The 11,703-nt window shown below is 41.6% G+C and overlaps 1 protein-coding gene across 3 annotated transcripts in view; it reads right to left on the bottom strand.

Moving 5' to 3' along the window:
* Positions 1–5,730: 5,730 nt before the first annotated feature.
* Positions 5,731–11,703, bottom strand: part of PDLIM3 (PDZ and LIM domain 3) — a 45,201-nt gene continuing 39,228 nt past the window's right edge. For 2 of the 3 annotated variants that reach the window (XM_048509535.1, XM_048509534.1), the window contains 3 exons: positions 9,506–9,636; positions 8,550–8,661; positions 5,731–7,454 (listed from right to left, as the gene is read on the bottom strand). In XM_048509535.1, coding sequence (XP_048365492.1) covers positions 7,265–7,454; positions 8,550–8,661; positions 9,506–9,636 — 433 coding nt within the window. In that variant the 3' untranslated portion in view covers positions 5,731–7,264. Of the gene's footprint in view, positions 7,455–8,119; positions 8,237–8,498; positions 8,662–9,505; positions 9,637–11,703 lie in introns of those variants that run through there. The other variant, XM_048509536.1, reaches the window with a different exon arrangement.

Raw genomic sequence — 11,703 nt, 5'->3', positions numbered from 1 at the left:
TTTGTGTTTTAATTGTACATGAATATGTTTGTAATGTAGGTTATCAAGAGCCCTAATTGTGCTGTTTTTAGATGGCAATAAATGCACACATTCTATATTACATTTTGTTATTATTTATAGAATGTTTAAAGTTTGTTGGCCCTACATGTGTATTCATTCTTGACCTTTTGCATACTTAATTCTGTTGTTTCATGGTTAAGGCTTTTTTGCTGTCTTTTGCTGGTTTAATTTAGCAAAGTGTTCAAAGGCTTTTGTGCCCTGCAAAGCCCATCTAGTCTCTGCATGTGTGCGTGCCAGAAACAAAATTACTCTATTTGAACTAATATACATTTATTGTAGAAGCTCTATTTCTGGAAAGGATGGAGTAAATACAGTTTCCTAATCAAGTCTGACTAGGGTCGATTTCCCACCGGTCAAAAAGCGCGTGTTAAGGAAGCGAACAAACCCGGTTTGGGGAAGACTTACCCATGGTGTTCTGCTTGAACCAGGTTTCGCCGTTGCTTTTTCCTGGTGATCCTGCGTATGTGTCATTTTTTTCTTTTTCTTTTTTTGAGGGGGCTGTCTTCGTAGCTTCAACAACACAATACAAGAATCGTAGCCACTTGGAGCACTGGTCTAGCTCCCATTAAGAAGCAATGGGTAGACCAGTCCTCTGTGGAAGACTGGCCTACCCATTACTTTCAACCATAGGTAGACCTGTCCTCTACCCATTGCTTTCTAATGGGAAGTAAACTAGCCCTCTGAGTGGTTGCAATTCTCTTATTGTGTTGTCATAGCTATGAAGACAACCCCTTCAAAACAAAGAAAAAAGAAAAAAACAGTATCGCCAGGGAAAACTAGCTTTAATCATGAACTTTTGAAATAGAAATAGCAAGCAGACGAGCTGCTAGCAGAGGAAACCTCTGTGGGAAACCTTCGGCACACAAGGCAGGCACAGATACTCATTGCAGCAGCACACAAAATGACAGGCACGAGCTGGCTCCCACGTATCTTGCACTGAGCAAGGGCCACTCCTTGCTTGGCACCAGCAGTAGGGCAATGGTGGGGTGGCAGTGATCCTGGGGCCCCATCTTAGATCCAGAATCACTAAGAACACTCTTTTCCTGGGTTCTTCATCAATAAACAGTCAATGAACAATGTGTTTGAAAACTTGACTTATTGGCTCAGCTGGAAATGTGTATATAAGGAGGAGGAAAGGTATTGTTGCCCCAATTAAGACAAAGATATAATCAGGAAGTCAGAGGAGAATATGGCTGTGCTGAGCATAACTGGGAGATGTATATTTTAATTTGGGGGGGACTGAAGAGAAAAAAACCCATGAAACTAGATTATCATATTGGTCCATGTGTTTTTAAAAATCCACAACATAAAGATAAAGCAATAACTTTTTATTAGAACCCTTGAAATTGTCACACAGCAGTGAGAAGCCTTTCAAGTTTCTCAGAACTCTTCATTAGTCTGAAGAATAGGAGGAGGGTGTTGTAGGGCATCATGGGGAAAGCACATATTTTGAACTTCCTGTATGATTAGAAACTGTAGACTTTGAGAGGAATCCTAAGAAGGTCCAATCAAAGTCCCATTTTATTCAGTAGGTCTTGTGCCCAGGAAAGTATTCTTGGGATTGTAGAGTTAATTAGATTACATGGTGCCAGGTGACAATGGATGCTAAGATGTATCAGAGACCACTGGACTAGAGAATCCAAAATGGGGCACTCTTACTTTGAAATACACATCTTAATATTTTGTGTTTGTATGCTTTATCTGGAGGTTTTCTAGTTAAGCCCAACCATTGAGTCACAACAATTTAAGCATAGGGTAACCCAATGGAATTAGTGTTCCTTCAACCATTGTCATGACCTGGAAAAGCAGAATATTGACGGCAGTCATCACTAAAAGGGGGTCAATCTACAAGGATTTACAAAGCCTTTGCCATTCAAAGAATAGTATATCAGGATCATGCATCTCAAGCTATCAGAAACCAGTAGCCACATTACTGAGGTTCTGGCAGCCTCTCCAAATAGTTCTAATGGCTACACAAGATCATGGTTATTGAACATGGTTGCACCTGTTCAATAGCAGCTGAGAAATCCAACTGCTGAGTTTATTCCAGCAATATTACACAACAGCAGCTCTGAACAGTTATATTTAGAAGTCTTTAGTCTGTACTGTAATTTTACTGGTACTTTTATGTTTTAGACCAGGGGTAGGGAACCTTTAACACTCAAAGAGCCATTTGGACCCATTTTCCTTTGAGGAAAGAAAAACTCGCTATGGACCCATAAAATACTTTTGGCATTTTAAAATGAGAGAAAATGTGTTTGGTTTTTTAACTACATACGCGGCTTTGTAACTGTAAAGGGCAACTCTCCTCTTTCCTCAACTTCTCCCTTCTCGTCAGGGTCCGCTTCAAACCCTCTGATTGTGACCTTTTCCCATTCTGTTTCCTCCTTTCCCCCTTGTTCTGTCTCTAATATTTCCACCCAGCTTTCAGTTATCTTTTCAGCTCCCCCTGATTCTACCCTGAGGGGAGGGGAGAAAAAAGCAGTGCCCGGCTCAGGCCGGGATGCTGTCTGCACGCTCCCCATTCATGCGGGAGCGTGGGTGTCCGGGGGTGCCTGGAGGCTCCTCCCCAGACTTGACGGGGCGGGCGCCGGGCGCCGGTGCAGCTGAGAAAAAAGCAGTGGGCTTTAATAGAAGTCAAACGGTGTAAACTGGAAAAAGAACCCTGACCCGCTGGCAACGCACCTCTCCCGGCCCGGCCTTGTTGCAGAGACCGAGGGGAGCCCAGAAGGCACTGGGGAGCCCAGGATTTAAAAGCCCGAGGGTGGGAAGGCGGCCGAGAACGAGGCTCCGAGGAGAAGGAAGAAGCTGGGGAAAGTGGAGGGTGGAAAGGAGAGCTGAGGTGACTAGGAGAGAGGAGGAGGAGGAGAGAGAGACAAGAGAGAGAGGGATAGATCTGTGGAAAAGCCCCAGAGAGGGGAGGAAGGGGCCATGCCAGGAGCCGGACCACAAGCGGGAAAGAGCCGTTTGCGGCTCGCGAGCCGCGGGTTCCGACCCTTGTTTTAGACCACACATGAGATTCCAGATTTGTACTCAGTTTCCCATTCATCTCACAGCATCATAAAATTTAGGCTTTGGATCAACTGGCACTATCAACAACATTCTTAACAACATCTGAAATGTGATTACAAATCCCATTTGTTAGATTGGAACAGGATTGCAGGATATTTGCCAGCAGATCGTAAGAAAAACAGGCTAAGTACATTTATTGAAAGCCATTGTGGTGTGGTGGTTATAGCCTTTTTCTAAGTTCAAAGGAAACCCATTGGTTTGAATCTTCACTCTGAAATGGAAATTTGCTTCGTGACCTTGGGCCCATGACATACTCTTAGCGTAACAAACCTCACTGTTGTGTTGAGGATAAAATGGAGTACAGGAGCATGATTCATGCTGCTTTGTGTCCTGGGTGGCAGGATAGAAGTGGGTGGGTGGCAGGATAGAACTAAAGTTAGTAAATAAATACATTTCACTGGAAAATGTTGCCCCATCATCAGTTTGCTCATCATAGCTAAACCAGGCCTCCATCACTGACTCAAAGGAGCCATCTAATGAAGCAGTGTTCCACCTCTCTGAGAGGTAGGATTGCCGAGCAGAAATTACTATCTAGCTGACCAATACTAGCAGTGTTTTTCTTATGGTGGACTGAGGTTGCATATATGTGCAGCTACTGTTACTCAGAGGTTGACCATCTTAGACTAAAGAGGGAATCCTCACATCCAGAGACAGTTGACAATCTTTGAATATCAGTGCTAGGAATCAACAGGGCAACTGGTTGGCCACTGAGAAATATATAATTCCAGACCGGGTGGATTACTGGTCTGATCCAGCAGAGCTATGTTCTTAGCATGCAGTAGTGAGCAAGACTTAAGTCAACTGCATTTGATTAAGCAGCATGCTTGTCTGGCAATTCAGTCATAAACCTCTGAATACCAGCAGAACTGTTCCCCACTTCGCAGTAAATGTTCACCCTTCAAATGGGAATCTTTATATATGTGTCTCAATATATATATTGTGTCTCAATAAATGGGAAAGAAGAGAGTCAGCCATTTTAGTGACTGGAGAAGAAAATCCAAATATCACTATGCAGTGTGATCAAAATAATACCTGAATAATTCAAAAGTTGTTGTTCTTTAATGCTATCCAAAGAATGATACTTTAAGGAGACCAACCTGACCCTGACCAGTAGAAGGGCTAGACCTGGGAAATAAAGTGTTTTTATTTGTCCACCTTATCCCACCCCACAGATACAGCAGAGGGATGGGAATTATTCAATTTGACCATGGTCTTTCACTTCTGTTGTCAGTCATTTTATTAACAATATTGGCAAGTTCATACGGATGATCAGGGTTCACTGGAGTAAAAGAGCTCTCCATTGGGGAATCTTGGGGTCTGTATAAGCACTCAGATTGGCAATTTACAGACAAGAAGGGCACAGTGTTCTGAATAATTTCTAAAAATCAAATGGAGACATCAATAGTTAACAGTGAACCATAGTCAAATTTTACATGACTGTTCATCAACACAGGGCCAGAAACTGGTAGGATTTTGACTACCTGGCAGACCAACAACTATTCCATAGGATAATTATATAAGTATTGATCTGCCAACACTGACAGCCAGTTTCAGTCTCTGCATTTAATTTGGTAAAGGGCCACATGCTAACACAAACCTTTGGCTCAGACTTAAGCATAGTGCACAAATCTTCTGCTGCTTTGGTCTCTTTAGGAAAATGATCACAGCATGCCCTCGCTTGGCCTTATTCTCCAGCTCTTTTTACTTTCCCTGGAGAAATGAATATGAAATATAAGATTTCTGGCCTTTAGGTATAATGTGAGAACTGCTACTCTCCCCAAGGGCAAAGGAAGCAATTACCCTGTCTCTACTATAGTAATACCTGAATAAAGTGGGCTCTTCTTATTATGGAGATATGCATGACCCTTAGTTCTAGCCATCTCCTACCGTATCTTGTTGCTAGATAGAGATAAACCTGTTTGACAGAAAACTCTCTTGGATCAAAATGAATGGAGCTGATGTAAATTTTGTCCTGTGCAGGAGTAATTATGGCTAATTTGAAGAAATTTTACCCGTCCCTTTTTCCTTTGCAGTATCCACCACTGCTATCATAACAGTATTCATAAAAACATTTCTGAATTGATCTGCACATTTTTGCAAGATGCTAATTTAACACAGAAAAAATATGTTGGGGTTTTTTTGGGGTGTGTGTATGTTTAATTCCTTTGTCTACAGAATACCTGGTGAGGTACAGTTTTTTTAAATGTTCACAAACATCTTTGGTTGGTATCCAAAGAGCTATTTAAACATTCTTAAGAACTTGCACACATTAGTGAGATCCCACCCCCCCTTGAAGTGCAAATTGTTATGCTAGGTCTCAAGCAAAGGCCCTATTTCAGCTGTAGGTGTGGCTAAGCGGCCTTAGATGCATCCCAAGATCCATCAAGCCAGTCCATCCCAAGATACATCCCAAGATACATCAAGCCAGTCCCATATGGCCCAGATAGGCATCATGATATGGATCCAGATGTGCTTTTAGCTACATGTGAGGTAGACAGTTTGCCCAAGTATGGAGGGCTACTGTCCAAAACAACCCCACCCTGCATCTGTTCCCCCTGCCTATGTGGGAAAAAAAATCAGATTTTGGAAGGGCGATCCTGACATTTTCATGTATTTATTTCTTCGCGAATAGCCAGCATAATGGCTAAACACAGGCAGAGAAAATAAACGTACAGTAATACAGCAATATATTTCAGTTGGGAGGTGGGTGGGTAGGAACCTTTCTTCTTTTGAAAATGACTTCTTAAGTTTTATGTTTAACACATACAAGTTGAGAGGTAAAGTATGGAAAATGAATTTCTACCTCATAGTATGCATGATATTGTAATTGTTAGATATAAATGATTTAAAAATAATGCATAGATGTCTAAGAGTGAAGACACACACACCACGTCCAGAGCATTTCACTGCACTGGATGTTACCAAGGCAAATAGCGCCATCTGATCCCCACAAGCAAATCATGTGTAGCTCTACTCTACTCATTTGCCTCGTCACCCTTGTAGTCTCCAGCAAGGAGTGCCATATCACCGGTTCCTCCTCAGGCAGCCCCCTGCCCCCACAGGATGCATTGAAGAGAAGTATTGATAGATGACATGAAAATTGCTCACAGTGTTTTCATAGCACAGTGATCACTATATAATATCTTCAGCCTAAGGGGTTTGTTTTCAGAGGCCCGAGTACTCTGGACTGGATTCCTTTCAAGTGTTACTTGTAAAAAAAGGAATTTAAAGATTTGGACAAGTATACAGGTTTTTTTCACTATTGGTAACCATAAACAAAATAAATTCAAAGGCTCTTAATCTAATGCTGCATGTTATATTAACTTTATATGCCATCAGATTACACTGGCAGTCATGATAATAATAAAAAGACAGAGGCACAGGATACTGGAAAGTCAGCATTCTGTTCTGTGCTCTCCCCCACCGCCCCCAGTAGTGTACCTAGGGGGACAGGGGGATTCTCAAGCTACTTCTGGGGAGCCCAATTTGCAGCCACCCTCACGCCCCCAACTGAATCCCGATTGGGAACTTCCCATTCTGGAGCACAGTTGAAGGCTGGTGAGACTTTCCGTGTGGACATGGGAGCACCAAGGGCCTGTTTGAGCCACCAGGCTTAGCCAAGGGCAGACTGAAGCTGGCTGCTCTTGATCCCTCTAGCTTTATACTGTTGGCTCCATCCCCCAACAAGAGGTGGAGGGGGGGTAGAGCCAACAGTATAAAGCTGGAGGCTCCAGAGAAGCCAGCTTCATTCCAGCCATGTTAGAACAATCCCAGGCTGCTCCCCCCTCCATGTGGGGTTTGGCATGGAGCCAGCCCCACACCTGACCTCCATGTAGAGAGGGGAAGGGGCAAGCTGGCTTGCCCCATTGGAATCTCCATGTGAAGATTGTGAATGGGGCTCTGCTCTCCCCTCCACATGGAGGTCGAGTGTGGGGGTGGAGACTGTGAGCAGGAAACTATGCCCTGTCTAGTGGGGGTGAGGCACAGGTGTGTTTGTGGGTTGCCATTTTAGGTAGATATGCCCCTATCCCCCCCGCCCCCACCCAAAAGCAATATGTTGGATTCCGGGATTGTATTGGTGCTGTAAGCTGAAAATGGTTTTGTGCATGCAGGTAAGTTTGTTTTCAGACACTTAAGCCCTGGGATAAACAGTGACTGCTTCATATCCCTCTGGTGGCCTCATGCGGTCTCGGGCATGGGTTTCACAGTATAATTGTCCCTCCACGAAGAAGTAACCTTTCTGCTTCAAGTTGAGGTTGCAATCTGAGCACACAAAACATTCTGGGTGCCGGTACTTATCACGTGCCTTTACAACGGTGCCACTGAAGAGAAAAAATAAACAAACAGAGGTTAAATATCATTCAAAACATTATGATTTAAAAAGCTAGATAAAATATTACAGTACAACTAGAGCTTGCAGTCAATGCTTACAGTGCAATCCTATGCAGAGTGACTCAGGTCTAAACTTATACTTATAGTCTTATTAAATACAATCTGCACAGCACAGGGCTACTAGGCACAGTACTAAAATTCCATTTCAGTAGAAGCCCTGAAGGTCACATAATAATTCAGCAGCTTTGCCAACTTTAAAGCAACACAGAACCTGTAGATGTTATTTATAGTCCATGCCTTGAAGTTGCCCCAGCACCTTCAACTTGAAATATTTTAAAACAGTGTATTGGGAGGAAGAAATTGCATAGCCCCCCCCCCCCAATTTAGTTTCATTTTCCTTGGCAACGTTGCTGCGCATGCACGAACTGTCCCGTTTATCAGACATTCTGATTGGCTGCAGGTGGCGAGGTGGGAAAAATAAACAGGTCTGTCTCACATGGGGTTTGCATGGGAGCAGGAGCGGCATTTTTTTAAAAAAAAGAACTGCCAAATTTATCGTTTTTTAAAAGACGTGGGATAAAGGAAATCTTGCGGGGCAGACCACCGTTAGACCTGGAAGCCATGCGGAAGTCATGGCCAAACCGGGATGTTTTACCTCCTTATCCAAGGATATATGGTCTGTGTGGAAAATGCTTTCATTCTGTGAATAGTCTGAATTTTCATTCTCAAGATAAATCCCTTACCATTTCACTCTTAAGTTTTGTTGTGAGTTAAGAACATAAGAACAAGCCAGCTGGATCAGACCAGAGTCCATCTAGTCCAGCTCTCTGCTACTCGCAGTGGCCCACCAGGTGCCTTTGGGAGCTCACATGCAGGATGTGAAAGCAATGGCCTTCTGCGGCTGTTGCTCCCTAGCACCTGGTCTGTTAAGGCATTTGCAATCTCAGATCAAAGAGGATCAAGATTGGTAGCCATAAATTGACTTCTCCTCCATAAATCTGTCCAAGCCCCTTATAAGAACATAAGAACAAGTTCTTCTGAGTATCTATGATATGCGTTTGTTAAAAGTAAAATGAAAATCTTACACAATTCCATTTCCACACTTGTCACACAAGGGAACCTTTGGAACACTTCCTGAACTAGAAGAGGGCTTTGTTACTGGTGCTCTCACACTCCTTGTACCAGTTGGCCGTCCATCTGGGGAAAAAAATAAGACATTTCAATGCACAAAACAGTTCAGAGTGCTGGGCTTCTAAATTTCTAGAACCAGAGCTTTAAGCAATAAATGTTTGTTTGCAACACTGTATACAACTCCCCCTTCTTGCTGATACATTTTTAATGTTTTAGGGCCAAAGGCTGCATGCATAGATTGTACCATAAATTTATTCCAATTATTTGTGAATCATTTTTAAAAATCTGCACAGTAGGGCAGGAAAAGACAGAGGAGATGTCTTTGCAAGCCTTGGGAAACACTCAGATGTACAAACATTTTTAATAAAAAAAACTGTGGAGTGAAATGAAATTTAAAAATATTCAAGATGTCAAGATCTAACCAAATTGCCTTATGAGGCCTTAGTAGTAATTTTGGATTGCCTAGACAATTATGGTTGCCTAGGAAAGTCAAAATGGCTGCCACAGTGTCAGTTTTACATTGGAGGTGAGTTGGGTGGGTAAGAAGGAGAAAATGAAGCAAAGAAAATGAAGCAAAAGGAGGATACTGAAAGTTAGAAGTAGGGGGGGGGGGGAAGCAGGGAAAGTGGAGAACCTGCAGGAGGGAAGGCAGGAAAATGAAGACAGCATGGAGAGGAGTGGGTGTGAGATTCCCCTGCTTATTATCTTCATATTTCAGATGAGGAACTGAGGCTGAGGTGGAGTGAAATGAATAAGTCTACCTAATGAGTTTATGGCAGATCTAAGGTTTTAACAAGTGATGGCCAAGGAGCACCAACTCATTTTCTCAGTCACTCTGCTACATACATACTGAAGACCACACAATACGAGCATAAAAATCAGTGGAAGATGGGTATAAGCTAGAACAAACCAGATTCGTCAGAGACCATATCCTGGAGAATCTTAAAGGAACCAGACTGACGTGGTTGACTTGATCCTTCCTGGTTATCATGTAGCATCCTATAAACATCAGACTGGGGCACTGAAGTTGGTACTGGGTCACTATAAAGTCAATAAGGGTAAGAAAGATAGTTAACCAATAAAGAATGAAAGGACAAATAGTAGCATGTCAACAGAAGTGTGTAATTATTCTCAACTTCTACACAGAATTTCTTTCAGATGACTTTCAGACAGATATACAAATACAAGCTTTATATTTGGAATGTCCCCTAAGAAAAGGGACAAACCTACCAGACCAAAAAAAATCCAGCATTAGGATAGCACTTCCAAGTTTATACCTAGTGAAAATGAACCCACCAATAGAGACATCTGAAGGCTCCTTTAACTGATAGTCCCCAAAAGCATGTTAGCAACTTCTTATGATGCAATCAATGCAAATTAACCCAGGACTTTAGAATAGGTAACGTAATTCATAATCTAGACAATGGAGTATCTTTGTCAATGTATTTAATTTTCCAAATTTTAAGACAGATTTTTTTCACTTTCCAGAAGATTAATATAAAGTAGCTGTATCTGAGTAATTTTATAAATAGGGTTGCCAGCTCTTGGATGGGAAACACCTGGATATTTTGTAGATGGAACTTGGGGAAGGGAGGGACCTCATCAGGGTATAATGCCATAGAGTCCATATCCCCAAAGTGTCCATTTTCTTCTGGGGAACAGATCTTGATCATCCGGAGATAAATTGGAATAGTGAGAGATCTCTGGACGCCACCTGGAGGGTGGCAACCGTATTTATAATCCATTTGGTATAAACCCCTTATATTATTCTCTGTGATCATTTAAAGGAAATCCCATGTATGTTTAAAGAGTTTTAGCCTATTAGAGGAGAAACAACAAAAAACTGTCTGAAGAATAAGGAAGTGAAAAAATGCACTATATATTATATTTAATGGAAAAGGTATTGTCCACTAGTCTATTTTAAGGCATACTTCTTGTTTTAGTACAATACAGTAGAAAACCAAAATGATATTGCAAAAGTACAAACTGCTAACTCTGAATAAGCAAACTTGCACCTGCATGAAAGTCTAATGCCTCATACAAAACAGTATAACAGTTAACAAAATAACTGCAAAATAAGTCAAATCCACACAAAATATGAACATACAGAAAATAGATTCTCTTTTTATCTGCAGACTCATAAGATTGACTTGCAAGCACATATGATGAAATATAACAGAGATATTACAGAGTTGTAATGTTCTACATAACTTTTATGAAGACTAAAACACCACTATTACTACTTATTGACCTGCTAGCCACTTCTTGCTATATTTACCCTGCATGGACAGATAGATGGCATGTAGATATGCACAATTTATGTTCTGAAATGCCTTTTCTCCGGTAATAAGAAAACATGACTGAAAGAAAACATATGACTGAAAGTCATATGCAGAATAATACACTTTCAACCCACTTTGCAGCGGGATTTTACTGTGAGGAATAGCAAAATCTACTTGCAAACAATTGTGAAAGTGGATTGAAAGTGCATTATTCAGGCCATGGACTGAAATGAGGATCAATTATTTTCTTGCATATTTTCAGTATCTTCATTTGCTAAGGAAGGATACAGAGTTGCAATAAAGGGATTGAAGACTTTTTGGTTTTATGCAGTTCTTGATGGGATATATAATGCCTTTTACTACCTGTATTAGTAAGTTTTCAAACTTAATAAAATCCCTGTAAAAATATTTTTGTTCAATGGGAGTGAGCTTTGATTTTTTTTTGTTTTGCCACATGCTTATAATATTTTGTACCAATATATGTGGCTTGGTTATAGAAAAGAGAGTTGTTGTGTGAATACAAGACACAGTCTTGATAGGCTGATGTCCCCCACTCATCGCAGCCTGGTGTGGAATAAAAGATTAGTGGGGGCATGGAGCATGTGGGGGTGGGGCTGGAGGAAAAGGTGGATGAAATTACAATTTTACTCAGGTCTTTATGTGGAACACCGTATAGAATGAAGGATTCTCTATTGGCTAAGGAGTTAGGGCTGCTAGGTCACTACTGAGAGCTTGGGTGGACAGGACATGTGGAGGACAGGCAGCACATATGCCCTGATTTCACTTAAAGAAAGAAATAGAAATGACATTGCTCTAGAAATTGCCG

Source organism: Sphaerodactylus townsendi, linkage group LG10 (genome assembly GCF_021028975.2).
Source record: "Sphaerodactylus townsendi isolate TG3544 linkage group LG10, MPM_Stown_v2.3, whole genome shotgun sequence".
Lineage (NCBI taxonomy): Eukaryota > Metazoa > Chordata > Lepidosauria > Squamata > Sphaerodactylidae > Sphaerodactylus > Sphaerodactylus townsendi.
Note: the sequence above shows the minus strand (reverse complement) of the source record. Positions and strands in the feature narration are given on the sequence as shown.